This window comes from Dermacentor silvarum, chromosome 11 (assembly GCF_013339745.2).
Source record: "Dermacentor silvarum isolate Dsil-2018 chromosome 11, BIME_Dsil_1.4, whole genome shotgun sequence".
In the NCBI taxonomy this organism is placed as follows: Eukaryota; Metazoa; Arthropoda; class Arachnida; order Ixodida; family Ixodidae; genus Dermacentor; species Dermacentor silvarum.
The window spans coordinates 104,082,888-104,109,267 of NC_051164.1; the positions used below are offsets into that span (position 1 = coordinate 104,082,888).

At 46.5% G+C, this 26,380-nt stretch overlaps 1 protein-coding gene across 1 annotated transcript in view; it reads left to right on the top strand.

The window, feature by feature from the left end:
• Nucleotides 1–7,074: 7,074 nt before the first annotated feature.
• LOC119432948 (ras and EF-hand domain-containing protein homolog) overlaps nt 7,075–26,380 on the top strand; it is a 96,856-nt gene continuing 77,550 nt past the window's right edge. The window contains 2 exon segments of the mRNA XM_049659423.1: nt 7,075–7,229; nt 23,189–23,906. Of these exon segments, the coding sequence (XP_049515380.1) occupies nt 23,449–23,906 (458 nt within the window). The 5' untranslated portion in view covers nt 7,075–7,229; nt 23,189–23,448.

Sequence of the window (26,380 nt, forward strand, 5' to 3'; positions counted from 1 at the left end):
ACAGACACTACCGCCATTCTAGAAGTGTAATTTTTCAATTTAGTGTAGCTTAACATTTTTCTTTGGTGTCTATTTAACGTCATCTATCCACGCTCGCCTGCTAGCAGCGTCTTGGTCGCGAAATTCTAGGAGTTAGTACTTGTGGCGAAAATTTCCAGAGGGCAGTTAGCGCAAGAGAAGAGTTGCAGCGGCGACAGCTGTTTAGAATCTTCTTTCCTACAGGAATTGAAGAAGCCACCTGCGTTTTTTTTTTCTTATTGCTTTCTATGTGCGACGAATTGATGCGCTGGCTTGTTAAAGAATCAAGCGCCTCCACACGTACAAGAAAACGGCATCGAATAAGCGATGTATCGAGAGGAAACCTCTTGGTTGAGATGTGCTTGTTGTTTGGGAGGGGGGGGGGGGGGGTAAGGTGTCTTCAGTGATTGGTCATGCCGTAAAATGTTACTCGTAGGTGCCAGCTTCGAACGTTTTTCGATTCGTCACGTATGCATTATCGTGCGCAATCTTCTTTGTTTTGGCTTGCACTTTCGCGGAGTTGATGGGAGCCTTGAGATATATATGCAACGCTCGCGCGTTTGACGTTTCTGCGATCAGAGAAAGCTCAGAAGGTCTGAACGTGAAAAGAAAGTCGCGTTCTCTTTTGTTCACCCGCGCGTGGTTCGCCCCGGCTGACGTGGTTGCGGGGACTTTGCCACTGTGCACCGTTTTGGGCTTCAATAGGTTTAATTTGGGACGTATAGCACGTTGTGCTTGTTTAAGAAAAAAAAAAGAAAACGAACAAAGCTCGAATGTTTTGCTTAGGTACGCCGTATCCGTTGAGAATTCCGTTAAGGAGGAAGTCGTCTGAGCCAGCTAAACAAAAAACTGCGCTGTTAAGCATTAGCCAAAACGGGACGATAGTGTGCAGGCGATGACAGCAATGTTTGAAACGCGTTGAAACTTTGTCATCGGAACCGTATCGGCAGGAATAACTTAGCAGCAGATTTGTGCTGTCTTCATTGAGTTGGAGAAGGCTTTGTTCAGAAAATAATACTGGAAGTGCCTAAAAAATGCCCCAGGGAAACAGGCAATTATCGGCTGATGATGGAAATTCACAGGAAATGAGAGACAAAGGTGCACAACAACCTCGGCTGGACTGCAAGATAGGTAACGAGGGGGACTCACCATTGTTCGCAGCTCAATCCTCTGTGACTGCGCGGTCTTGGATGTCCCGGCGAAAACAACGCAAAAGAAGCACTTCAATGCATTCTTTGCACGCGTGACAGTGCCGTAAGTGTAACGCTGAAGGCGTGCAACTAAAAATCTTCGGGCTTGAAGATCCACTGTGCGTGACTTTCAGTGGTCCTAGTGACTTTCAGTGGTGCTATAGTCATGATGGTCTCATGTGGAACTACGCCAGAATCAAGAGACTACAGTTCGTACTTACCTCGGATCGACCCTGCATGAATAAGGCAACGTGGAACCTCTGCGCTTTCGGCCAGGGCCTGTCTACCTCAAAGTTGCTCTTTTAACGTGTCATATCTATTCAGTATCGCTCGAGCAACTTGCTTCATCGAATGTTTGACATTTTTACAGATATCGCTTCGGTTCTGTAAAACGAGTGCTGGTGCAAACTGCTGCCTCGGAACTTGTTTCTTCATCTGGACAATGTGTAAACAGAAGTGACCGGCGTGAGCCATGCTTGATGCAAGTACTGGAATGGTGTGTAGTAGCATGCCACATTCTCTCACCAACCAAGTTGAGGGGACAAGCTTACGACACAGTATTATGCGCCCAGCTAACGTTGTACGGAATTTCATCGATTCCAGTGAAGGAAAAAGGAAGGAAAAACACTTTCTTGCATGACGACTCTAGACCGAGTCGTCCCCGATTTGTGAAGATGGCGCTCAACGGTGGCAGGTTTATCGACAGCTACAATCGCCCCCAGAATATGGCAGACGTGGCGTTCGTTTGGCGCAAGTGTTTGCGTGGTGCGGTTCAGCCCAGGTGTAAGGCATGGACGGTATGATTTTGTCGCGTGTGATGATGTAGGGTGAGGAGAGGGCACGTGGACATTACCAGTACGTGTGTACCGCATTAGGATGCTGCCTACAAACCTGACAGACCTACGCTCAATGCGATGAATGGTTTCATCATTATAGGGGGAATGAGGGTCTGTGGTTGTCTGATGAGAGATGTTTCTGCACGTGGAAAAAGGTATGAGGGAGTCGGTAGGAGCATGCGAGATTCGCGGGGCTCTTTGAGTTGAGCGCGACGTTGCCTGCGATACTCGATCAGGTCGACAAACTTTAAAGAGGAGACATCTGGCCATCGGAGGGGGACGTTCGGTATGGCGACGCGGGCTAGCGAATGCGCTTGCTCATTGCCTTCTATCCCCCGATGACCAGGAATTAATTCCAAGAGGATCCAGAGGTTTGGATGAAATGACATGTGTGTGCTTAAGTGAACACGAAGGAGACACAGAAGTGAATTTAGTGCGATATTTCGGAGCGTGTCTTGGCTGTCGGATCGTATAGTAATTGTGTCGTTGTCATGTGCGGGTTAGCCGATGGCGTCTGCAATGGCCTGCGTTTCAGTATCAATGACAATTCGCACGTTTATATAAGAAATTAAGACTGAATAGGTCGGGCCCACTACTGCCGTAACCGTTCGCTCCGGTGTTTGGGCGGCACCTACACAGTACGTGGTCTGCGGTGATGTGGCTAGATGGGTGGCGTGGGCCTGTCCGCGGTCCTGTCCACAGTTTTTTCGGCAATCCTGATGAATACCGGCGTTCATGTTGAAAGAATTCGAAGTACATCGATCAGTGGAATTGAATTCGATGGTGTTGGGATTGGGGGAAGAGGTAGAAGGTGTGCAATCTCATAGCTAAGGCGAGCCATTATTGCTTGGCCCTGAGTAGACGCAGTGAGTCGGTGATTATTGCGCTTGGTGATGCGCTTGGGGTTTTCCTTCAGGCGTATTGTGCAGTGCTGCGGCTTGTACGTCACTCGTTCGTGCATATGGAGGAACTGCCAGTTCTATCCGCTGGTACTTGCGAAGAACGACTTGCAGTTTCGCGAACTATGTACGCGTAGGGGTCATACATGGAAAAGAGTGCATTACACGGGAGTAATCAGCGGCTTCCGTTAATTTTCGCAATTCATCTCTTTCATGAATGACTTGCGCTTGGTTACCCGCACCATCATATGCGGAACCTGGTGGATTTGCCGTATTAGGTGTTTCATCCACTACGTGCACCTGCCGTTCTGTTGCCAATAGAATCTTAGGACACGAATTGAGGGCCGACGTGGGATTGATTTTGTATCTATCAAGGCGAAAGTCTTATATGTTTAATCGTTCACTCGACCTTCGAAGTCCTCGAGGGAAAACGCGGCGACAACACGTAAGGTACAAAAAACTATCATCATCAACTGCTCATACCCTTGTAAGCACTCGTATACCCTCGTAAGCAAGGAAAATGTATGATGAAGATGGATGATAAATCGAATTACGATGAATGATAAAGCGAATTAAGGGGATGACTGAGCGAATTAAGTGGATGACTCAGGCGAGTTAAAGGCAATAGAATTAAGATTGATGACTAAGTGATTTAAGAGGATGCATAAGCGAACTAGACTAATTGAATTAAGAGTATGATAAGCGAATTAAGAGGATGACTCAGCGAATTAAGAGGATGAGTAAGTGACTTAAGAGGGATGACTAAGCGAAGTAGACAAAGTGAATTAGTGGGGTTGCCAAGCGAATTAAGACGATAACTAAGCGCATTAGACTAATGGAATTAAGAGGATGAGTAAGCGAATTAAGAGGATGAGTTAGCGAAGTAAGAGGATGACTCAGCGAATTAAGAGCGATGGCTAAGCGAAGGAGTCTCAGCAAATTAAGGGGGATGACTAAGCGAATTAAGAGGGATGACTGAAGCGAAGTAGACTAAGCGAATTAAGGGGGATGTGTACGTCATGTGTCCGTCTTTAATGTATCGGCACTTGGGCTTTCGCCTTCAAGTCGTCTTAGGGATAACATAAGAGATCCTGTCATTTTTGTTAGCTTCATCAGATAACGGGTTTTTCGGCGCTTCTGTGATGGGAGTTTAGCAGCACAACGTATTCGAATTTCTCTAAGGAGCATTCCAGCGAAGGGATGTAAGATTCAGAATGCACGAGTAGCTTAAATAAGAGAGCTGGAGTAGATGTGCGGAGACTACGGAGAAAGAGCTTGGAACGAGTGTGGAAATTACAAAGAAAGAGCTTGGAACGACTGCGACGGAGGAGTGGCAGAATTAGGTTGCGGATAATGTGGCAGGCGTTCAAGAAGAAAAGCTGAGATTGTTTGGCCCCGTCGTGGTAGAAGACGGGCGCTATGTTGGCGAGATGGCAGCAACGATTGACATCACTGACATGTATCCGCTACACTTTGGTGGGATCAACAAGACTACGGTGCAACATGGAGCGACTGGAGAACGAACAAGTTTGTGCATAGGTTTACGAAGGGTTTCGACTAGGGCCTTTATTGAGAAGTGATTGTCCAGGTGCCATTTCTGGGTACCAGTACAAGAGTTGGCCGTTATCAAGCTGCCATAAACGAAAACCCCGTGAATTCGAAGAATACTCGTGAGGCAACTCTTGTATTTAAAGCTGTTCCGTCTATTGGTTACACCAGGTTTCTCGATGACGTATAAGAACCAACGCAGGGCTATATTGCCGATCTAGAAACAACGAACAACATCTTTTGCAAGATGGTATTGATTTCGCTTGCAGCGCCACGTGCACAGAAGAAAGACACAGGAGGTGTGTTAACAGATTTTATTTTAGTAGTTCTGTCGGTTGTTAGTGAGCGTCGACCGTGTGCCCTTCTTGTGTGTGCTTACGTCCGTGTTGCGCTCCAAGCAAAATTAATGACAATGAACTCGCCCAAATGTCCACTTCGAAAATTTGTATCAGTGATTGAAGCTACTGTAGACTCTATGAAATATTTCAGTTTTTGGAAACGGTGCGAAACTGTCATTGTCTGTAGACGATTGTGGTTTTAAGTAGGCGGACCCTGCTAGTGTGGAAAGCGACAAGCTGCTATCTTACGGACACAATCTGCTCATTGCACGCGGGGGCGCAATGTTTTCAGGTCCCGCGCCATATGGTTTTGGTTGTTGTCTTGTAGTTTATTAAAAGGTATTTGGAAGAAAGCAGCATTCTTGTCGCTATCTATCAAGCAGCTACCTTTTCTAATGGTGAACAAAACGTACAAATACCATGCTAAAATTTACACTGATGGCTTGACCACTCTGGGCGAATCTGCAAGGTTTATGTCCCTGCAAAAGCCATCACCGTAAAATTTAAGGAAGCTCAACGGACAGCGTCCTTTGTTGCAGAGCTCGCTTTTCTTCGAAGCACACATTGGGCGATTCCTGAGGAACCACCTCCAAAACGCAGCGTTTTCACTGATTTTATGGTATAATCGAGAGTTCGACGGAAGCTCGTCTGGTCGGGATGAAACATGACGAAAGAAAGACGTACACCGGCCAAATAGAACTTTAAAAGGCACGACGTTTCGGCTTCCATACGGAAGCCTTGTTCACAAGATGTTTCGGCTTCCCTATTGAAGCCGAAACCTCTGTGTACATGTACGTCTTGTATGTCTGTGTACGTCTTTCTTTTGTCATGATTCCAAGGTTGCACTGCAATGTTTGCTATCCGTCCTACAGTGTGGATCACGCCAACTAATTCTCGAAATTCGAGCTTTATGTCATCAACTTTCTGAAAAAGGAGATGACAACACTTTTTAGTGGTTTCCAGGTCACTGTGGCATCATGGGCGGCAAATATGCCGGCGAAGCTGTTAGGAGTGCGGACAAAGATGGCGGGCTAGAACATATTCCGCTGTCAAGAACGGATGAAGCAACAAATCTCCGCACGCTTGCGCACCTGATGCCGCACGGCGCATGTAGAACACGCCAGGTTTTCTGCACACCGATCTGAATTACCTGGACCCATTTAGCCTACTCCGTCAACCATTTGGACTTTCTCTAACCGAACGACTTGTCCTTTGCCCGAACGTGGCTTGGTGCATCCTTTACTAATAATTTGATTGACGCATATCCGAGTGGTCGCGAGGGCTGCCTGTGCAGATTGCGGCGGTGAGGGAACCATTCACATGCTTATTATTTTGCAACTGTCCTCACTACAGCACCGCAGAAACGATCGCTCACGACCACGCTAGCATGTCTCGACCGCCTTTTGGTTCCGACAGTTTCGGAATGCCGGCTTATAAGGTCATTACATTAGAAGGCAATGAAATCGCTAATAAAATTCCTAAATTCATTCAGGCGAGCTCATTGAACGACTCTAACACATCATTGTTATTGTTTTGTGTGTGCATGTGTTTCTATCTCTCTGTATTGTTTGGGCATGTGCTTGCCTTCTCCGTTTTTCTTTCCATCATTCTTTCTCTCCGTCCCCTTTCCCCAGTGTAGGATATCAAAGCGGATGTTTTTCTGCCAGCTAAATACCTGCCTTTAGAATCTCACCCCCCCCCCCCCCCCCTCCCCGCCTCTTTGTCTCGTAGTTTACACATTTAGAAACACATTGTCGGGAGTAGGAAGTACACCTATAGCGAGGTATCGAATCAGCATTCCAACGGGCTGGTAGCGTTTTCATGTTCAAAACAACGGTCGCGCGAACACGCTGGCGAAATCTCGTGTCACACGCACAAGCGTCAAAGCGCGCGGTCGGGGTCGTCTGCATGTACACCCACATATGCTCGCAAGTGTTGTACCGGCGCGCGCGCCGAGGACTGCTTCGCAAAGCCGCTGGCCTGGAAGGTAAGATAAAAGTGAGTAAGAGAGAGAGAAAAAGAGAGAAATATAATCGCGCAAACACACAAAAAAGTACATCATAGTCGCGCGGTCGACACGGAGGGAAAACGCGCAATGTGTGTCAGGTGCACTCGAACAGCGATGACGGCTGGCCGGCCGGCACCGCGACCCAGGGAGCGACGCACCTGTCCACCTGGGGTCGAGGCTACGGGTTTGAGTTCCGTCGCCGCAGAGCACGCGCGCGCGTCACTCGAAACGAACTCTCGACACCGAAGTCCTCACGGGCCACGTAAACTATTCGCGCGGAGCACCTCACTCCCGCCGCTTGGCGTCAGGGTCTGTTTCGTAGGCGCAGCTGCTCGTGGGGAAAAAAAGAAAGCCTAACGCGCCGCACTCACTCGGTCGTCCCAGCTTCCAAGGTTTGTTTGCACCCTGCTTCTTGCTTTAATGTGTTTTCCTGCTCTTTTTGTTTTGTTTAGATCGCTAGTTTAGCTCGCTCAGAGTCGAATGCAGTACCAGTTACGAAAAGAATGATGTCCTTTGTGGCACTTGGTAAGACCTGCGCGCGCTCACGTCGTCTTTCTGGAAGAGGGCTCGTAAGGCGTATGCTGCTGCCAGAACACAAGAGCCTTCGCGCAAGTCCGGCTCACACTATGGCTTGCGGCTTCGCTGTGAACAGCTGCTGGGTTGGATACGAGAGGCGCAGCCGAGTTGTCCTTCGAACCTGCTTTCGAATAAGGCTCCTGCTGGCTTGTAGGTTCCCGTGTAATGTTCGTACATGGTATGACGCGTCCATTGACGTCTATCAGCTGGTCAGCTGCAGTTGTTGACTTTGGCGTCACGGGGTATATTGTCCGCCTGGTTCAACGCATGCTGTGTCAGAAAAAAAAAGAAAGCTGTTACTTAGATTGACACATTTGTTTCACCCACACACACACACACACACATATATATATATATATATATATATATATATATATATATATATATATATATATATATTTTACCTGTGGGAAGCATAGAATTTGCGTTTCAGTGAAGCATATCTCTTGCTTACCGAGGCTCAAACAGTAGCCACCTAAACCACACAGTGCCGACGTTAGAGGAAATAGAATGATTATTCCTTTAGTATCTTGGTCCTCCGGATTATGTTAGTCTTGAAGAAAGCGCACTCTGTTCTGATGCTTTCTAAAAAAAATAATACTCAACATAATGCTTGTTCACAGTTATGCAGCGTTTGCAATTAAGCCACAACTGTATTGACGATTCCAACGTGAACGCGAATAGCGACGGGCAGCTGCTTCTGTAGTTATTGTTAAGATACTGGTACGGATGCGATAATGAACACTTTATCCATCAGACGCCGTGCAGTAGTGGAAATACCTCTGGTACAGCGATTGCGATTCACTTAACCATGACCAAAGCTTCAGTTGTTGGCCCTCTGCAATGCGGAGCAAATCGCAATGGCAGAATCTATTTCGAATGAAGAAATGTTTTAAAGTCGTACATGGGAATAACAGTGCCACCCAAGCCGTTCGATGACGATTCATGACTTTGCCAGCAGGTATGTCTTCTGCAGCTAACGCCCTAAATTTTCACAGTCAAATGAGAAACCAAGAGTTGGAGATATCTTAATGGTGGCCACGAACTGCCACAGAAGTTGCTGCGTCATTCTTTGAATCACCAGAACTATGCCATTTCTTTTTGTAGCGTGCTCTGTGTGATTTACCATTGTTCATCTCATCTAGCACGCTCACGTACGTAATTCCGAACTTATTTAAATTGTGCCTTTCAACTCAACTACGAGCGTAGGCATGACTGATCAACAGTTAGCTCAAATTTGTGATTGCATCGAAAGGTTCAAGCGCATTCTTGTACGTAGTGTCTGGATTCTTCAATAAGACTTCTCATGATATAAAACCAGATTTATCACTGTTGCGTCCAACGTTGCCAGAAGTACAGGTTTAATTTGCCACGAAGGGTATTTCTGTCTCAAAACATTCTCCAGAGGTGGTCCAGTGTGAACAAACGTGTGGCCATTGCATCATGGAATTGCTTAAGTCCTCCATACTGAGTACCGCACGCTGCAGGAATTCTTCAAACTTGTAAAGGTCAAAACGCACTGCCCTTTAGAGACGTCGTAGCACCTCGGTGTCCATGACATTAATTTTCAATTCACAACAGTTACCTGTCACGTTTTATTTAGTATTTTAATGATCACTGAGTTTTGGCATCTTTAATCTCATTCTCCTGATTTGAGGGTATTGCGAGCAAAATAGCAGATAAATGGTACGAAAATAAACACAAACGACGTCTAGTTGATTGTTTGATCTATGATGTGTAAAGTCACAACGCAACACATTGGTCACGACAGATGCCATAGAGGGTGCTCCGTATTACTTTCAACCACCCGGGTTTTTTAAAGTGCACCATAGTCTGGCTTCACGAAGGTCTTGCATGCCGCAGAAGCCGCGAAGCGAACCCGCAACCGTATACGTGCAACACCCATAGTCACTGAGCCAACGCGCATGGGCAAACGAGATTTGAGTGGTACCATTTTACTTGCTACGCCACCACGTTACTTCAAGAAATGTTACCATGCGCCGCCTGGAAAAAAAAAAAAACGATGTTTGTACTTGAAGTTCAGTGGACTAAGTGACATTACGGGACGCTTTGAGCGAAAAAGCGACTTGTTTTCTTATCATGAGAGACGATAACACTATGAGAACCCTATCTTGGTATGACAAACTAAGTACACGAAAGGAAATGAGGCTCATGATATGGAAGAGTGAACTGTTTTGGTAGAAGCCCAAGAGAGGAAGCCGCTACGAGATCGCAAAGAAGTCCTCATCGGCATCCAGAGTCATAGTTTTTTCTTTGTTCGCCCAGTTTACCTTCAGAGCGCAGTACCCTCCCGCAATAACACCGCAACCACTGAATGAACGAGACATTTAATGCATTCATGCCTTAGATGTCTGTTTATGCAGTGTTATTTTGCAAACAAAGGAAAAGAAAATATTTCATGCAGTTGGCCATTTTAAGAGATGACTTGTGCACTGCTTAAAATGTTGCTGGGAACATCAAACGTGTTATAAGGCTCCAGGAATGTTGCGCAGACCGTCATGTTGCGCAGACCGCATTGTTCGCAACAAAGTCTTTTGTCCTGCTTATGAACTTTCAACGTCTGTTGACATAAAAGGGACGAGAAATGACGTGAGCGGTGTCATGTGGATATTTGCATTACTTCACAAAGAATTAAGCGAGCTTCAAAAGCTACAACAGTGGAGGCCGTAATTCGCTGAATGAATATCGAAGCTGCTACCACTGGAAACAAATGTTGCAACTTTCAGAAATATTTTTGTACTCATCTCGTTCGAAAAAAAAATGCCCAAATAATGTTACGCATGCTTAAAGTTCCATTAAATGCTACTGCTGATTGTGGACGTTCACGGAAGGAGTTGCACTTGTGCAACCCAACATATTTGTTATAACGCATCACGCAGTTGGTTCAGAAAGGCCGTATAGAAACGAATTAGTTTAGAAAGAAATCCTGGTTGTCTCGGCTCAGAATTACCACTTCCCAGCAGCTTATGGTTAGTGCTGCTAGTTTACTTTGATCACTGGAGTTTATTTGCCCAGATTATCGTCCAACGTAGCCCGCACTTGCATCGTTCACAGTTAAACGTACGTGATGTCTTCCTTCATTCTACATTTATTTAAGTAGAGCTTACTTAAATCGAACTTTCATGTGGTCATGTTCATTTCGTGACCACTAGGCGGCAATTCACCGTACTTGGACGTAGCGGCCTGTGAACCATGTAATATGGAACGCACGTATCTGTGGGAAACATTGTAGCTAATTTACGAGGAGGCTTTACTCCAGCCGAGAGAGAGAGAGACGTTTACATAGATAGAAAAGCTGGGAAGTCGGCCTGAATCAAAGCTCAAGAGCTGTTAAATCTAAGCACGTGTGAAGGTGAAATTTCTTTTCTCTGCAACCATTGCCCCGATACTTACGAGTTTTTTTTTTGTTTTGTTTTGTATTGCACATTATACTTCATGTCTGCCGGCTAGGTGGAGCATATTTTTTCTTAGGCCATCAACTTTTTTAACGAAAATGATTGAAAATCGCAAAAATAAAAACGGAAAAATCAAGTTTACAATTTTGTAATTCAGCAACGCAACATCACAATTCAGTAAACAGCACCTATTGATATATCTAAAACGGAGAAAATTGACGCCTTATGCACTGCTCTGAAATATACCGCCAATTTGGGAGTATAACTTTTGCAAAACCCTCGTAAGCACTGTGCAGTTTCAAGTAAACTGCAAACGTATCACATTTGTTCGCTTGAGATGATCTGAGAAATGCAGTTTACATAACTGTTATATAGCTGTTATTGGTGCAGAATTTTGAATTTGTAAACTTTCTGCTTCAACATCTTCGAAAATTACAAAATTTTGACAATTTGCGTTAAATATTCGATGCCCTAAATCGAAATACTCGTTCCTAGAGCCGGTAGAATTCAACTTCCTATATTAAATGATACAAATGTCATTCTGATTAGTTGAGTAGCTGTCTCGCGAAAGCGTTTCTGTTTTTCATATGTATTTGAATTATGGAAATCGGAGATGGCCCAAAGTAAATATCCTCTTAAAGGCTACACCGGGTTGTTCCTTGCAGCCATGTCTTCACGGGTGGTCTATAGTTCGTCTGTTCTAAAGCGGCATTTGCATCTTTGACGTCGCTTTGGTGTTTGTGTTCATATTCACGTCTTTTTATTATGCGCTATAGTTTGTTGACGCGCTCGGTGGCGTTGGTGCAGTTTCTTGACGTACATATTAGCGTTGTCTCGCGAAGTGTGCCATAGCAGACAAGGCTCGGTGACACGATTGATTGCCAGAATTGTTCTTATCCGTCATCGTTTCCTTGCTGACTCATTTAGATTTTTCGCTGACACACATCTTGAGGGGCTGCTCAGTTCGCATTTGTGCTATTACTGATTGTTTCTTTTCGACGCTTGTCAGGAAATAGCATTATTTTACACAATGTGAGACCGCAAATTGCGATGTTTGAACACGCGACCATGACTGTGTGCTTATTAACGTCTCAGCCTGCAGTACCCTGTCCAAATCTTCAGTGTTGCTAAACCGAATGCTAAACTTTAGTAATGAGCGTGAATTCAATGAACAGTATATGCCCTGCTAACCTGGAGGTCATGAGCCAGTACAATCTAGGCTTCGTGTGCTGCCGTGATCAGGGATCATGTGATATTCACATGTCCAATCCCAACATTAAGTTTTCTGATCGCGTGACTACAGATTGCAGAGTTATACTTTCGCACAATGTCCGAGTGCAGAGACGGTTCTTCGAAATGCTTGCTCATATTTTTCCAATGCTAAGCCTTAGCAATTACAGCAAACTTCCTGCTCATTTCATAAGGAATTTAAAAAGAATACGCCTAGATATAACTTATATTTTGTTTTACCATTCAAATGTACCTTATATCTAGTTCTATACCTTATTGTTTTTCATGTTAAAGACCCGACATCGAAACTAGAAACACAGACAGACTGTATCGCTTTGGAAAGTTTTGTCCTTATTTGTTAGCATGCAACTATTCTGCGTCCGAATGATTGTTGGTGCTGGTAACATTTGCTCGGAAGAGTCACCAGTCGAAGTGTGAGTGCTAGAGAGTGCTACCTTGATGCAGACGCGCTACAGTCACAATATATATTCGAACTATTAGACGCCTGGACGAAGGCATGTCCCCTTGATGAAACGTTCGCTTCAGCGACATTCCTTGTTTTACCACTTTTCATCACCTCCTGTGAACGTCTCTTTTGTTTGAGGCAAGACAAAGGGTTCACATGGCTATGGTGACGTGTAGTGAAGGAAGTCGCAGGCTGGAACTAGCGTTTCGACAAGCAAACTTGTCTTCGTGACGTTGTTGCCTCGACGAAGACGAGTCCAGTAGTCGAAGCTTTGGTTCTAAGATGAGTCTTTTCTTTTTCGCGGCCACCATTCGTAGCGACGAGAGTTTGTCGGAGGACATGTCTTTGAGCGCTAGAGAGCAGTGGCTATAAATCCTGTAAGGTTGTAGTCAAACCAAACATTTCGCACCTGGTAGCGAAACGTCCGGCTTTCACTGGTGCCGGGTTGTATAAAGACGACACGCCAGATTCTGCTGTACATCCGTTCATCACAGTTTCAATGGATAACAGCACTGGTCCTACTGCGGTGAATTCGCATTGCACGTACAGACATCGGAAGTGTTAGAAACAAAACGCAAGTAATTTGTTTTTAACAAATGCCGGCGTTTTGCAACGCTTAGTAATGAACTCAACTGGCGTTGTCCACTTATATCCATAAGGTGCATCTAAATTCAAACAGGGTACATTGGTAAAAAATGATAGGGAAAACGCAAATGCGTGTTGCCGTTCGTAGTTATGACGTTTATGTGTCAGCTAAAGAAGCTTCCTTCAAAGCGCCCGACCTAAATGGTTCTTTGTTTGTGGACATGGTTATATTGAAGTCCAGTCTACGCCTCTCTGTATCTATCTCTTGCTCCCCCATCCCCCTTCCAATCAACGTCTAGCTAAACCTTTTGCCTTTCTTATCTTCCCTCCCTCTCACTTGCTAGTATATTGCATATTTACGGATTCGTCGCCTGAAGACTCGCATCATTTAAGCCCTCGTTGTGTCAATGAACATTAGGCAAAACCTAACGTAGAAGAAAAAAAAACTGCGTAGCTTGAGGCGCAGTGCTAAAGAGACAGCGGAGCTGATGCGCACCTAGCTAGTCCTGGCTTTTGGGCTAGGCTAAGCACGACAAAGTCATCCCCAGCATTTCCCGAAATTTATTGATTATTGATCGATTATCGATTAGTTATTGATTGGCTATCAATCGCATATCGTTGACTGACCAAGCTTAAGTAATTAATTAATTAATTAATTTATGGGGTTTTACGTGCCAAAACCAGTTCTGATTATGAGGCACGCCGTAGTGGGGGACTCGGGAAATTTGGACCACCTGGGGTTCTTTAACGTGCACCTAAATCTAAGTACACGGGTGTTTTCGCATTTCGCCCCCATCGAAATGCGGCCGCCGTGGCCAAGCTTAAGTAGTCCCAACCATGCTTAGCTTGACTTAGCCAGACTCAGCTTCGCTAGTTCACAGGGGTGTGCGCCATTGCGCTTGGACCCTTTCTGCACTGCCACCAGGATCGGCCCACATTTTTTGATTCAGCAGACGCATTACGTCCGGCTTAAACAGCTTCGCTGTTAATACAAAACGATGTCCTGGCTCCTGCATCTAGTTGTCGTTTTTTATCATGCCCAGCCGTTATAATTATTATTTTTTTGTCGTCGTACTTCCCGGCTCTTATCGCCCTCTTGAACATGTCAAGCGGCGTCGGAGTGGGCACTTCGAGCCAGGGCCGGAAAGACCCACACGCCGCTCGAAATAACAGGCATATCGGGCTCTTGTTTGCCGCTGCACTGCAGTCGTCAATATTGACCCAGGCTCGCCCCGCTACCGCGGTGGACCAGTCTTGGGTGGCTGAACTGACTGCACGTAAACAATGCCGTCTTTACATAGTCAGGAAATTGATACTTGCGCCAAACGGCTGGGCAAGACTAATCCGTTGGCTCCGAGAGCGGGCAATTAAGGAAGCGTCAATGGTGCATAGCAGGGTTCAGAATAAATTACCCGCCGCTCTTGCTCGACGGCTGTGAGCACGTGGTGTTTAGCACGAGAGGTCAAGGATTCGATTCCACGCCACGGCGGCTGAATTTGACGGGGTTAAATTACATACGCACACTGTAATTTCTATGATCATTCTATAATGCCAAATTGTTGAAATATTCCAGAAAGAACATTTACAGCGTCTGCTTATTGGATAAGAGCAGTTTTGGAACTATAATTTCCTTACTGACTGACGTGATTGGGCTCGTGTCAGTCAGTCAGTCAGTCAGTCAGTCAGTCAGTCAGTCAGTCAGTCAGTCAGTCAGTCAGTCAGTCAGTCAGTCAGTCAGTCAGTCAGTCAGTCAGTCAGTCAGTCAGTCAGTCAGTCAGTCAGTCAATCAATCAATCAATCAATCGATCAATCAATCAATCAATCAATCAATCAATCAATGCTTATATCCTTTCAAGGTATTTGCAACATTCGGGGTTCAGAACTAGCTACTCGCAGACTCTAAAAAAACTCTAAAAAAAAAAAAGCCCGCAGTAGCCGAAGTATGTTTCGACGTTTCGACAAACACGGCTAGAAGATGGCGCTTTTGTTCTTGTTGCGGCGATAGGAGATCCTTTTAACAATGGTGGCTTGTCTTGTGTATACTCCCCTGTCCCTTCGAAGGTATGCGCTTGGTAAACCTGCAAGTACAAACCAACTAGCCGAGCAACACATTCTGTTAAGACCTGGCCTGTAGCTATTGCTTCCGGGGGATGGGCCCAAATCATTCGACTTCATTATTTTGGTTCAGTTCGGCAAGTTCAGGCACCGCGGTAGCTGGTGGCTGTGGTGTTGCGCTGCTGAGCTCGAGGTCGAGGGTTCAATCCCTGCCGCGGCGGCGACATTTTGATGGGGGCGCAATGCAAAAAAAAAAAAAAAAAAAAAAAGAACACTCGCGTGCTTAGAATTAGGAGCACGTTAAAGGCTCCCAGGTGGTCAAAATTAATCCGGAGTCACCCACTACGGCATGCCTGACAATGGGGTCGTGGTTGTCGCACGTATACACGCCAAGAAAAAAAAATGAAGTTTGATAATTTATCATCACAGAACTTGGTTTCGATGATATGCCGAACGCCGTGATGCCGTGATGAAAACCTACAATGGCTGGAGAAAACTGCGCTGAACGCCATCACCTGCTTGAGTTACTACTGGCCACTGGAAGTGATTGCAGGCCTCCTATTATTCATAACTGAGCAACTCAAGTTCACTGCCCACACTATGCGGTACTTGCAGATCTTTTGAGGGCAATGGCCGAGAAGACGATCACCTGTGCATTTTCTTTTCCATTCTACAACGGTTAGGAACCTGGACAATGCTCCTTATTTGTCGCTTATGGAGATGTGTTCAAGCCCTTCTAATTTGCTCTTTTGGTTCAGCTATCGATGTTCAGAGGGAGAGAGTGAGAAAACGTAAATAAATAAATAAATAAATAAATAAATAAATAAATAAATAAATAAATAAATAAATAAATAAATAAATAAATAAATAAATAAATAAATAAATAAATAAATAAATACAGCATCTATGATACTTTCGGTGATGCGCCTGTATTAGGTGGATTGTTTTGCTTCTCTACAGGTATAGGAGCAAGCTGTCGTATGTGGCTTTCCGGTGGGCATAAAATCATGTCCCGGGCACCGCTGAAACTCCGTAGTTGATGAACACTCTTCTATGGCTTGCGAAGGCTGCAACGCTTGCACCGTTTAGCATTAAAAAAATCATTGCTAAACTCCCATTATTTGTAGTAGAGCAGTTCAAGTTCATTGGCCGCGGGATGCGTTGCTTTCGTCGGGTCCGTAAACGAGAGACAGCGTTGAGACAGGGCGGAAAAAAACCAAAACAAAAGGGACCTACAGATCAACACAGCGGCCTCCCACACCTGCCCGTTTTTTTCCTGCGCGGCTATTTCGAACCACGACAGCTGCAGATATCAGATCCCTTGCTGTGCACTCGCTTCCGCACGAGTCTCTTGGTCGCCGATAGCGGATAACAGCTGGGATAACGGGAGCCGCTACGCGTTCGGTGCCGGTATACATAGTAGGGAGATTGAGCCAGTTCGCATACGTGTTGAAGTTTACGGAATACTGAAACACCAACTACATAAATGGTGGTGGTGGTGGCGTTGAAGCAGGGCGGGGTTAGCGTGGCATACATAGCTGGCAATTGTTCCGTCTGGTCCTCTATATGAGTTGAGATCAGGGGTGTGTCACCAGGTATCGTTGAGCCTTGTGTTTCACAGGAAGGCAATCAGCAGTCGTTCCAGTCTCTTGCTTATTGCCTTATCTCTTGCTTATTCTAACCGTCGTTGCCGTGGTTCCGCGATTGTTCACGTTTCGCGCGGGGGAAATTAGTGTTCAAAATGAAGCTTTACTGAATTTATAAAAATCGCCTGTGGCAGGTAGCATAATTCTTATCGTTGAGCTGGGTTATTCGAAGGGGCGGACATTAGTAGCACGAGAAATCGGAACACATATTCAAAGAATTAACAAAAATTGACTAATGAACTTCTTAGTTAATTAATTTACGACACACACACACACACACACACACACACATATATATATATATATATATATATATCTTAATTTGGTAGCGACATCACCGATTTAGCGGTGCTGAACGCACAGCTTTGGTAGCTGTCACGACTGAAGCGACGGCGCTGACAATACTGGCCGATTCATCCTGCAAAACCGAAGCCGACCTTGAGCCAGTGAAAGCACGTGGAAGAGCTGTGCGTCATTTGGTTTGCGCCGGGCAAAGAGACACAGAGCGCGCACACACGGCAAAGAAGCAAACGAAGAACGCTATATAGGCCTGCTGCATGCAGTGCTGGCGAAAAAAAAAAAAAAAAAAAAGAAAGAAACCGACGATCGAGAGGAAGCTATGTTTTCTGTTTTGATTGCTTCATCCACCGCACATGTTCTCCGAGCAGGCGGCGCACGGGGCGACGCGTCAGAGACTACGTGAGCGCCCCACGTGACTTGCAGACGCACGAAACACGCCTCTCCGCCGTCGGTGACGGGGCTCGATGTGCCGCGCTCTACGTGCGTGCGTGGGTTCGGTGGTTTTTTTTGTAGCCGCGACTGACTGCTATAGATTTGATACGACGCTCTTTGTTGTGATGCTTGGGAAAAAGTGCAACGTCGCGAGGAGTTTCGTTCGTTAAAGTGGGGCGAGGAGCCTCAAGGAACGTTTGGTGGACTCGTCTGAAGAGCACTTCGGATACTACACTGCGTCTCTGCTGCTAAACTGTATATGATCGCCGGCGATAACCTTAGGCGCCAACCGTACGCTCGGCAGCGCGACGAAGCTTGGTAACCTACCTTCAGGCGGTTCGTACGTATGATGCCGACTTGGGTGTCGTAATGTATATGCTATTCTGTTCGAGCGATGCATACGTAAAACATTCACAGTTGCAAAATTATTCTTACCCCTATTTGAAACACGCTATGTTCATGAGGTCTTCAATTTAAAGAACTATTTCCGTAGCTTCACTTTTTTGTAAGCTCTTGCCATTTGGTTTTGAAAACGTGGCGAATACTATGAAATCCCTGAATTTAAAAGATGAAAAAAAAGCAAAAAAAAAAAAAAAGAAAGCTGTTGCCACATAACGAGCGATGTTGGCAGGCTGATAAGCTGGTAGGCGTAATCAGCGTATATTATGAATCAAAATCAGAGTAGATATTATAATATATAGTAGAGAACGGCGTAGGCTGGTCGCATACGGGTGCATAGTTAATAACCGGTGGTCCATCAGTGTAGCGGAATAGGTGACAAAGGAAACGGAACCTCAGCCGGAGAGGGAACATAATTAGACGGACTCGTGAAATAGATAAACATTTGGTTATGGAGGCAGTTAGATCTCTTGGATGGCCCTTTGTCTTGCAGTAAGCTCCATCAGTCTGATGATAGCGATTTAATGAGATTAATTAGTGGATGAATCAGTCAATCCAATGGTGTATTGGTTGCCACTGGTTAGATATTAGGTACTGGGTACATATTAGGCGAGAGGCACTGGGTTGGATACTCCATCACCTCCACCAAATGCTAAGGGCTTTATTAACGGTTAACGTTAGCTGTAGGCACAGTCACGTCCGGTCGGGCAGGAGCAGCCGAGTAGACCAGCCGAATGCCAGGGCCAGCTGCAACGCCGAGACGTCCGTCCACTTCCTCTTCAGCGGACAAGCGGCAGGAGCGAGCTCTTCTTCATTACACAGTTTTTATAAATTCTGAATTACGGAACTCTGATCCGATTAGTCTATACATTGGTTACAAAAGTAAACAGTATAATCGTAGACTTACGAAACTAGCATAAAAAGATCGAGAAGGCGCAGTAAACAATATTGCGTTACGCAAAGATACACGTATCACTAAATTTTCGTACCTAATTTAAATATTTCAGCTTCGCTCATTTTTGTTTTGCTTTAGAACGATATATAGTAAGGCCATTTTACAATAACGAAACCTACTCACTATAGCTGCCTAGCATATGCCACTCACTTTGTTAGCAACGCTGTGCCATCGAGTCGTTTTCGTTTCCATTTGAAGCAGCCGGCCGCTTGTCGTGACGTCACTGTCTGACGCCACGAGAGCAAAGGGCGTTACAGCCAGGTTCCTCTAATTATGCAGTCTCAGACAGCAGTGACATTTCTTACCCGTTAGTTATTTTTATTATCTCCAACTTCACGGTGCTCTCGCATTCTTTTGCCAGCTGACACCGTCGCTGCAGCTGCGTGTGCTTGCACAGTGATTGTGTTCGCGCGTCATATCTGTGACGTCACAGTGATGTTCATCCTAGTAGGTTCGTCTCCTTGGCACCGCTATTTAGTCACAGAGATGCAAACTTGAACGTTCGTGGAGCGAAAAAGAAATCCTGAGGTCTTGTCATTTTGCTTCTTGCAGTAAACGCAGTGGTGGCTACCGAGTGTAGCAAAGCGTCGAATTTCAGAGGAGTTGCAGTTCTGTTTCTATTTTACCGCGACGAACGCTGAAACGCTCGAAACTGTGCTTGTTTTGTCCATCCGTCTTTCCATCGCGTTACGCCACCATCGTCAAGCTGCCACTGTCGTGAACCGGTCATTGAACTCCTACCCCTTCACACCTCTACTACCACACACACACACACCACACCACACACATGCACACACACACACACACACACACACACACACACACACACACACACACACACACACACACACACACACACACACACACACACACACACCACACACACACACACACACACACACACACACACACACACACACACACACACACACACACACACACACACACACACACACACACACACACACACACACACACACACACACACACACACACACATGCATGCACGCACGCGTGCCAAAACCACGATATGATTATAGGGCACGCCGTAGTGAGGGACTCCGGATTAAATTATGCCACCTAGGGTTCCCTAACATGCACCCAATTCACAGCACAAGGGCGCTTTTTGTATTTCACTCCCATCGAAGTGCGGCCGCCGCGGCCGGGATTCGATCCCGCGCCCTCGGCCTTAGTAGCGCAACGCCATAGCCACTACGCCACCACGGCGGGTCTCAATATTTCGGATGTTTCTGTCAATGAGGCAAGAGGGAAGACAGATTATTTGAACATGTAGTGCGTACATAGGGAAGAGGCAGCACGGTCAAGAAAACAGTGAACATTACCGTTGCTGCTAGGAAAGGGTACTATGTCAATCTATGGATACTTTAATAGTGGAAATTAGCAGCTGATGATGTGAAGAGATAAGATATAGGTTAAAGAAGAATATCGCTGCTTGTTTGAATAGGGCTCTCTTTTTTCAGTGAGTGATCGAATTTGGCCTGGTGTAAGGAAACGGGGTCTTCAAAATGAGATACTTGCACAAGAAAAGAAAGCTGGGGGGGGGGGGGGCGAGTCGAAATACGTTATAGGAATACGTGTAGGGTTGCCAACTCTTCGAGTGGACGAAGTCGGCAGAGGGAGAAGGGGGCGGCGGCTCGCGACGACCGACTCTGTCAGTGCCAGGAGCCGCCAGAGTGTGCACGTGCACCGAAGTTGAACAATTTTATTGCGATAGCAATTATATGGACACTCGAAGCGTATTTCTGCCGTCGTCGTCGTTGTCGCCATCGCTGTGAGGTTCCGTACAAAGTCCAATGGCGATAAAATCATCGCCGCGCGCCGTATGCTGTATGTGCGAGTAAAAGCGCATGTCCCTGGCGCGCTTTCACAGAGAGCGAACGCACGGCGGAGAGCAAACGCGACGTATTCTGTCGTGCGAAAGGCCGTGGGGGGATGGAAGGGAGGAAGGGGAGGTGACGTTTAGCTGCGGCACCAAATGCGTATCTTGCGACCGGGCGGTAAGGGAACTGGCGAATCAATCTCCTACGCGAAAGGAGGAAAGCGGGAAGGAAGCGCGGGGGGGGGGAGGGAGGAGGCGCCGCTTTTACTCTACCAGCAACTGCGTACTTGTACTTTGCGCGGCTCCGGGCTGTGGCGTGCACCGTATCTTGAAAGCGATCTCCACACGGCTCTTACCTTTGTATGCGCTGTGCTTTCGCCGCTCAGTTTCCGTTGAAGCGATAGACCGCACGAACCTTTGGTCGCTGCTGCTGCTGCGCTTGCTCACGCCAGCGTTTTGACAGTGGTTGTCTGCGGTCATCGAGTGTTATCTATCCGTGTTTGCTTGTGCCCGCTGACACCATGCTTGTTAACTCAGTTAGTAAGCGAATGCGTCCAAGTTTACTCAAACGTTGGGACTGTCCCGATAAATTCGGGATTGTTGGCAACCCTAAATACGTGTCATCCATTCCTTAGCGTTTTGTGTTTTTCTTGCGCGGCTACATGGAATTGGCGTACTTGATTCGACCATACCAAGGTGTTTCTCTCAAACACCACTATTGTGCTACGGGAAGAAAGTTGCTTATGTGTTGCCTCGTCATCACGTTTTATTTCTGCGTTAGATGTGCTCACATTACTCATGCGACAAGGACTAACAGGTACTGTCCACTGGAGCCAACATTATCTCCCGGACGTTTCCTGTTCATGGACGGATGGATAAATATTACGAGGAGCACCTATAAATGGGGTGGTAACAGGCATAACTAAAGTTCCACTGACTTATGTTTGAATTTAGTATTTGTTTACTTAGGCGTGTTGATCCAGAGCCACGTAGCTACTTAGGCGTATACAGTCCCGATGAAATAAATTAAGGAACTGAAATCTTTTTTGCATCTCCCCTGTTAACAGAAAGCTACAGCTCACAGGTAGAATATGGCGACTAGGGGACGTATTTTCGGACGATCACACGGCGATACTATCGCCTTCGCGAGACGTAGCGCTCAACCAGCCAGTCAGCTCATCCAATTTTGCTCAACCAGCCAATCAGCGCGCGTCTGATGGCCGAGTCGATAGTATCGCCGAAAGTGATCGTCCCAGAATACGTCCCTAGATTGACATGACGAAAAAAAAAAGTTTTGATTTTTTTGCGTTAGCCTCTAACAGACGACCACTACATTGAAACTGTGGCGGACGCGAAACCATGACCTGCATTTCTAACGCGTAAAAAAAAAAAAGAATAGCTTCCTGTGTAGCCATATGCACTCTGCATTCTGTGCACTACGTTGCAAGGTCACCGACAGTCTTGACAACTTGTTCTGCAAAGCAACTGTTGTGCGCTATATTGAAACGACCGTTAACTTTTCCATTTTTGGACTACCTTCAACCTCGTTTGCCGCTTGTCTGAATAGCAAGAGCTCGGGTATGAACACAGAAGGCTAGAATGCAGAAAAATCTAACTGGTATTAGTATGGAATAAACAGTTCGGCCACATAACAGCTGTTCAGTCCCTAGTACCGAATTGTATGTATGTATGTATGTATGTATGTATGTATGTATGTATGTATGTATGTATGTATGTATGTATGTATGTATGTATGTATGTATGTATGTATGTATGTATGTATGTATGTATGTATGTATGTATGTATGTATGTATGTATGTATGTATGTATGTATGTATGTATGTATGTATGTATGTATGTATGTATGTATGTATGTATGTATGTATGTATGTATGTATGTATGTATGTATGTATGTATGAGAGAGAGAGAAGAGCGGAAGAAAAGGCAGGGAGAATAACTGGACTTCGTCCAGTTTGCTGCAGGGGGATGGGGGAGTGAAAGAAAGAAAGAGAGAGAGAGAGGAGACATGAGTCTTGATCGCACTTTCACGTGCACTAAGCCAGGTGCAGCGTATCTAAAGCCGGGAATGCAAGTCTGTCTCCTTTAAGTACTGTAGAAGAGCTCAAATGGCTTTCTGGGCTGTTGAGCTGGTAGTCCAGGCTCCTAAGACATTTGCTTGTGTAAATGGCCTATCGCCCAGCGAGAATAAGAACAGTCGCACAGAAGATGATCGATGGTCTCTTCATACTTTCACTTAGCACACATGAATCCGCCATTCCAATGCGATAGTTTTTAAAAAGCTGTTTTTTAAAAAAAAGTACGCAGTTTTAAAAAGCTGAACCACTTATATAGCGGTATTTTAAATGCAGTGGTCTAAGTGACTGATCGCAGCTTCTTTCCCTCTGCTCAGCTCTCTGCTCACGCTGCTTCTTTCTGCTCTCTTACGCAGTTGAATGACAACCAGGTGGAACGACGGGAGGCGACAGGCAGACTCCGAGGGCCTCACGTGCGGGCGTTAGACTCCAGCTGGACACCGATTAAGATAAGCCCCACGAAGATGGATTTATCCTGACCCCCGCCGGGTCCCACTGAAGGGAAAACGAGAACTTCAGAGCGAGAACCCTGGCGTCGAAAGCCGGAACGGCCAAGCCGCGATCCGCGGAGAGCGCGCCGCCGCCGTTGCCGAACACCGCAGCCGCAGTCGACCCGATGGCCACGCTGCAGCTGGAGCAGCTGTTCCGCGCGTGTGACACTCGCGGCACGGGATACTTGGACCGCGAAGAGCTGCGCAAGCTGTGCCACCGGTTCAGCATCAGCAGCCAGGACGCCGACGCCATATTCGAGGACTTGGACCACGACGATGACGGACGGATAGACTTCCGCGACTTCGAGAAGGGCTTCCGCGACTTCCTCACCCAGCTTCCGGGAGGCGACACGCCGCCGGAATCGGAAACGGCGGACGATGCCGCCGCCGGCGGTGCCACCGGTGCCAACGCGAGGGCTCCGCGACCCTCGGAACTGCAGAAGGCGTTGCGCAGGGCCTCCACCATCGAGTATCGCCGGGACTCGGTGATCAACGGTGGTGACGAGAATGCAAAGTTGTGGAACACGCAGCGCGCTTGGGGCAACCTGACCACCGAGCTTGCCAAGTCGGGGAACGTCATCAAGTGAGTATTGCGGCCACTATGGTTCTCGAGCACGCTTTCTGAAGAGCTAGTCTAGAAGGGAATATTTGCAGACAAAGGGGACGGAAGAACAGCTGTGACAGACGGGCGCTTTTCGGATACTGTACGCAGTAGATTTAGCGCGACCGTACGCAGCAGGCTTGAGAATGTCATCGTTTGGCTTGCTAGGTCCTGGAGTGTAATCAATATGCGATCACTGTGATTCAGAAGGCTTCTTGAAGGGCGGATTTTGAAGCGGGCCTTAGTACAAACAAGGTACGACAGAACAATAGGACAGACGGTCGTTACTTGGACTCTGCTCACTCTTGTTAGCGGAAGTGCAACAGTCTGTCAAAAACAGCGTAAAGGCCACGGCTATCGTCCGCGGAGCGCGCTAAGATCTGCGCGATGAAGATGCGGTGAGCGGCTTTAGTTGCCAGCAAGACAGAAGCCCAGCCTTGTAGCAGACAAGCGGCGGTGAGAGCATCACCATTACACAGCTACTTTTACTTATCAGCGACGAGAGTAGTGGCGTTTAGACTGTTGCGTCAGACGTAGCATCACGTGATTATGCAGCCGCTTGAAGACTTGACTACCGTAGGGTTCGCGGCGGCAGGGTAAATTCACCACATACTTGTACGACCTTGCTTGAGAACACTACTTGAGGAGAGGGTCCGAAGTGTTTGTCAGTTTTGATTGTTTATTGTACGCCTAAAGCGAAATTAGCTCGCGCCGTTGCGCTACAAATGCTTCACACCCGCCACTCAAGAAGTGTTCTTAAACATGACCAACCACTATGTGAGCCTTACCAAAAACGGGGCAGGAAAGAACAAGTGAAAGGATATATGTCACTTGTATATATATAGTGCTGGATGTTGTTGCGGATATAACTGTGTGATCACATGGGGATAGAACACCTTATCGGCATTGAAACCGCGAGTAGTTTATTAGTGGGAGTTCAAATTTTACTTGGTAATATCTGCTACGGAGTTCTCAATTTGAAGATTTCAGGTGATATGTACTGGATTTCACCAACGGAACCTGCACTTCTTATGCTCCACAATGCGGCACACGTGTTGCCTTTAGTTTTGGTCCCACCTTGGCACAAGTGAGCGCGCGGTGCACTTGCTAGCACTGTGTTGATATTGGTAGGCAGCAAGAAATTTAGAAGTAGGGGACTTGAGTGGGCACAACTGAGGCTGGTTGGGCGTCATTAGCTCTCATTTGACGATACTTTAGAGGCAGGCGATTACTTGCAGCTGTACTTCGCATCTTTGTGTGGAGAGGAAAATTGGCTGCACGGCGAACTAGCCCTGGACATGAGCATCAATATTAGAGCTACTGTAGAGAGACGGCTGTCAGAAAGTGGCTGCTTGTTTGCATGATTAGAGGTAAATTTTAAATGCAGAAAAGGCAGGATCGTCGACCTGAGCTCACGTGCGGCTGTTGCTCTTCGCGGGGGAAGATGAGCGACGAAGCATGATGATGAGAACAGAATAGATAAGTGTGCAAAGTTGAATACGTAAGCATGCTCAGCAAAAGCTATACCGATCATGGAGCGGATATTTTGATACACATAAGTACCACGTACATCCGGCCATTGTTGAAAGCAAGAAAGGCTAGTGCATGCATGAGGCTGGCATTCCTGAAGCGAGTACGTCACAACAGTTCGGTTGCTCTTCCCCAATTCTTAGCCTGTTACAGTAACAGCTAATGGGTGAGCTAATGGGTTGATGTAGTTCTCATAAAAATAAAAAAGTCGTCTGACATAGCGGGCGCCAAGTGCCACATAACTACGACACAGAGACGAGATGAAGGGGGACCGTTCACGTTGCTTAAGATCATTTATGTATGATGGCACTGACTATATCAAAGGAACTACTTCAGAATTATCCGCAGTTCTGAGTTAAACCAAGAGATAGAGCGACTTTATTCAAGGAATGAAAGTCAAAGAAGTCGGCCTGAGCTAGTGCGCTTTAGCTCACTTTGCGCTGGGGTGAAAGGGGAAGGGGAAGAGAAGAGAATAGGCGTCAAGATGAGGACAGATTAGAGGAATGCTAGACGCACAATCATTCAACCGACGCTTCTGCAATGGGCATTGTTAACGGGATGGCTGGTTAGAATTCCTAGTCGAGCTTAGCGAGAACAAGAAGCAAGCGAAAGAGAGGGCATTCACTCGTCCTGGCCTCTTGTTCGCGCTTACAACAGCTGTGACTGCCGCAGGAATTACTGCCTCGATGCAGATTAGCTTTTAGCCTTTCACGCATGGCCACCATGTGCATCCACAAGCGACGATACTGTGGGCGACCTTATCAAAGCGCAGATGATGATTACGGAAGACTGGGGCGAGAAATGCTTATATGTATGACGTCGTTATCACTGCCATCCAAACAAGTGTGGCTTTTTGTGACACGCCTCAAAGGAGAGGCTGGTGTCGTTAAGCGGCAACTGCTCGTCGCGGGGCGAACGAATTAACT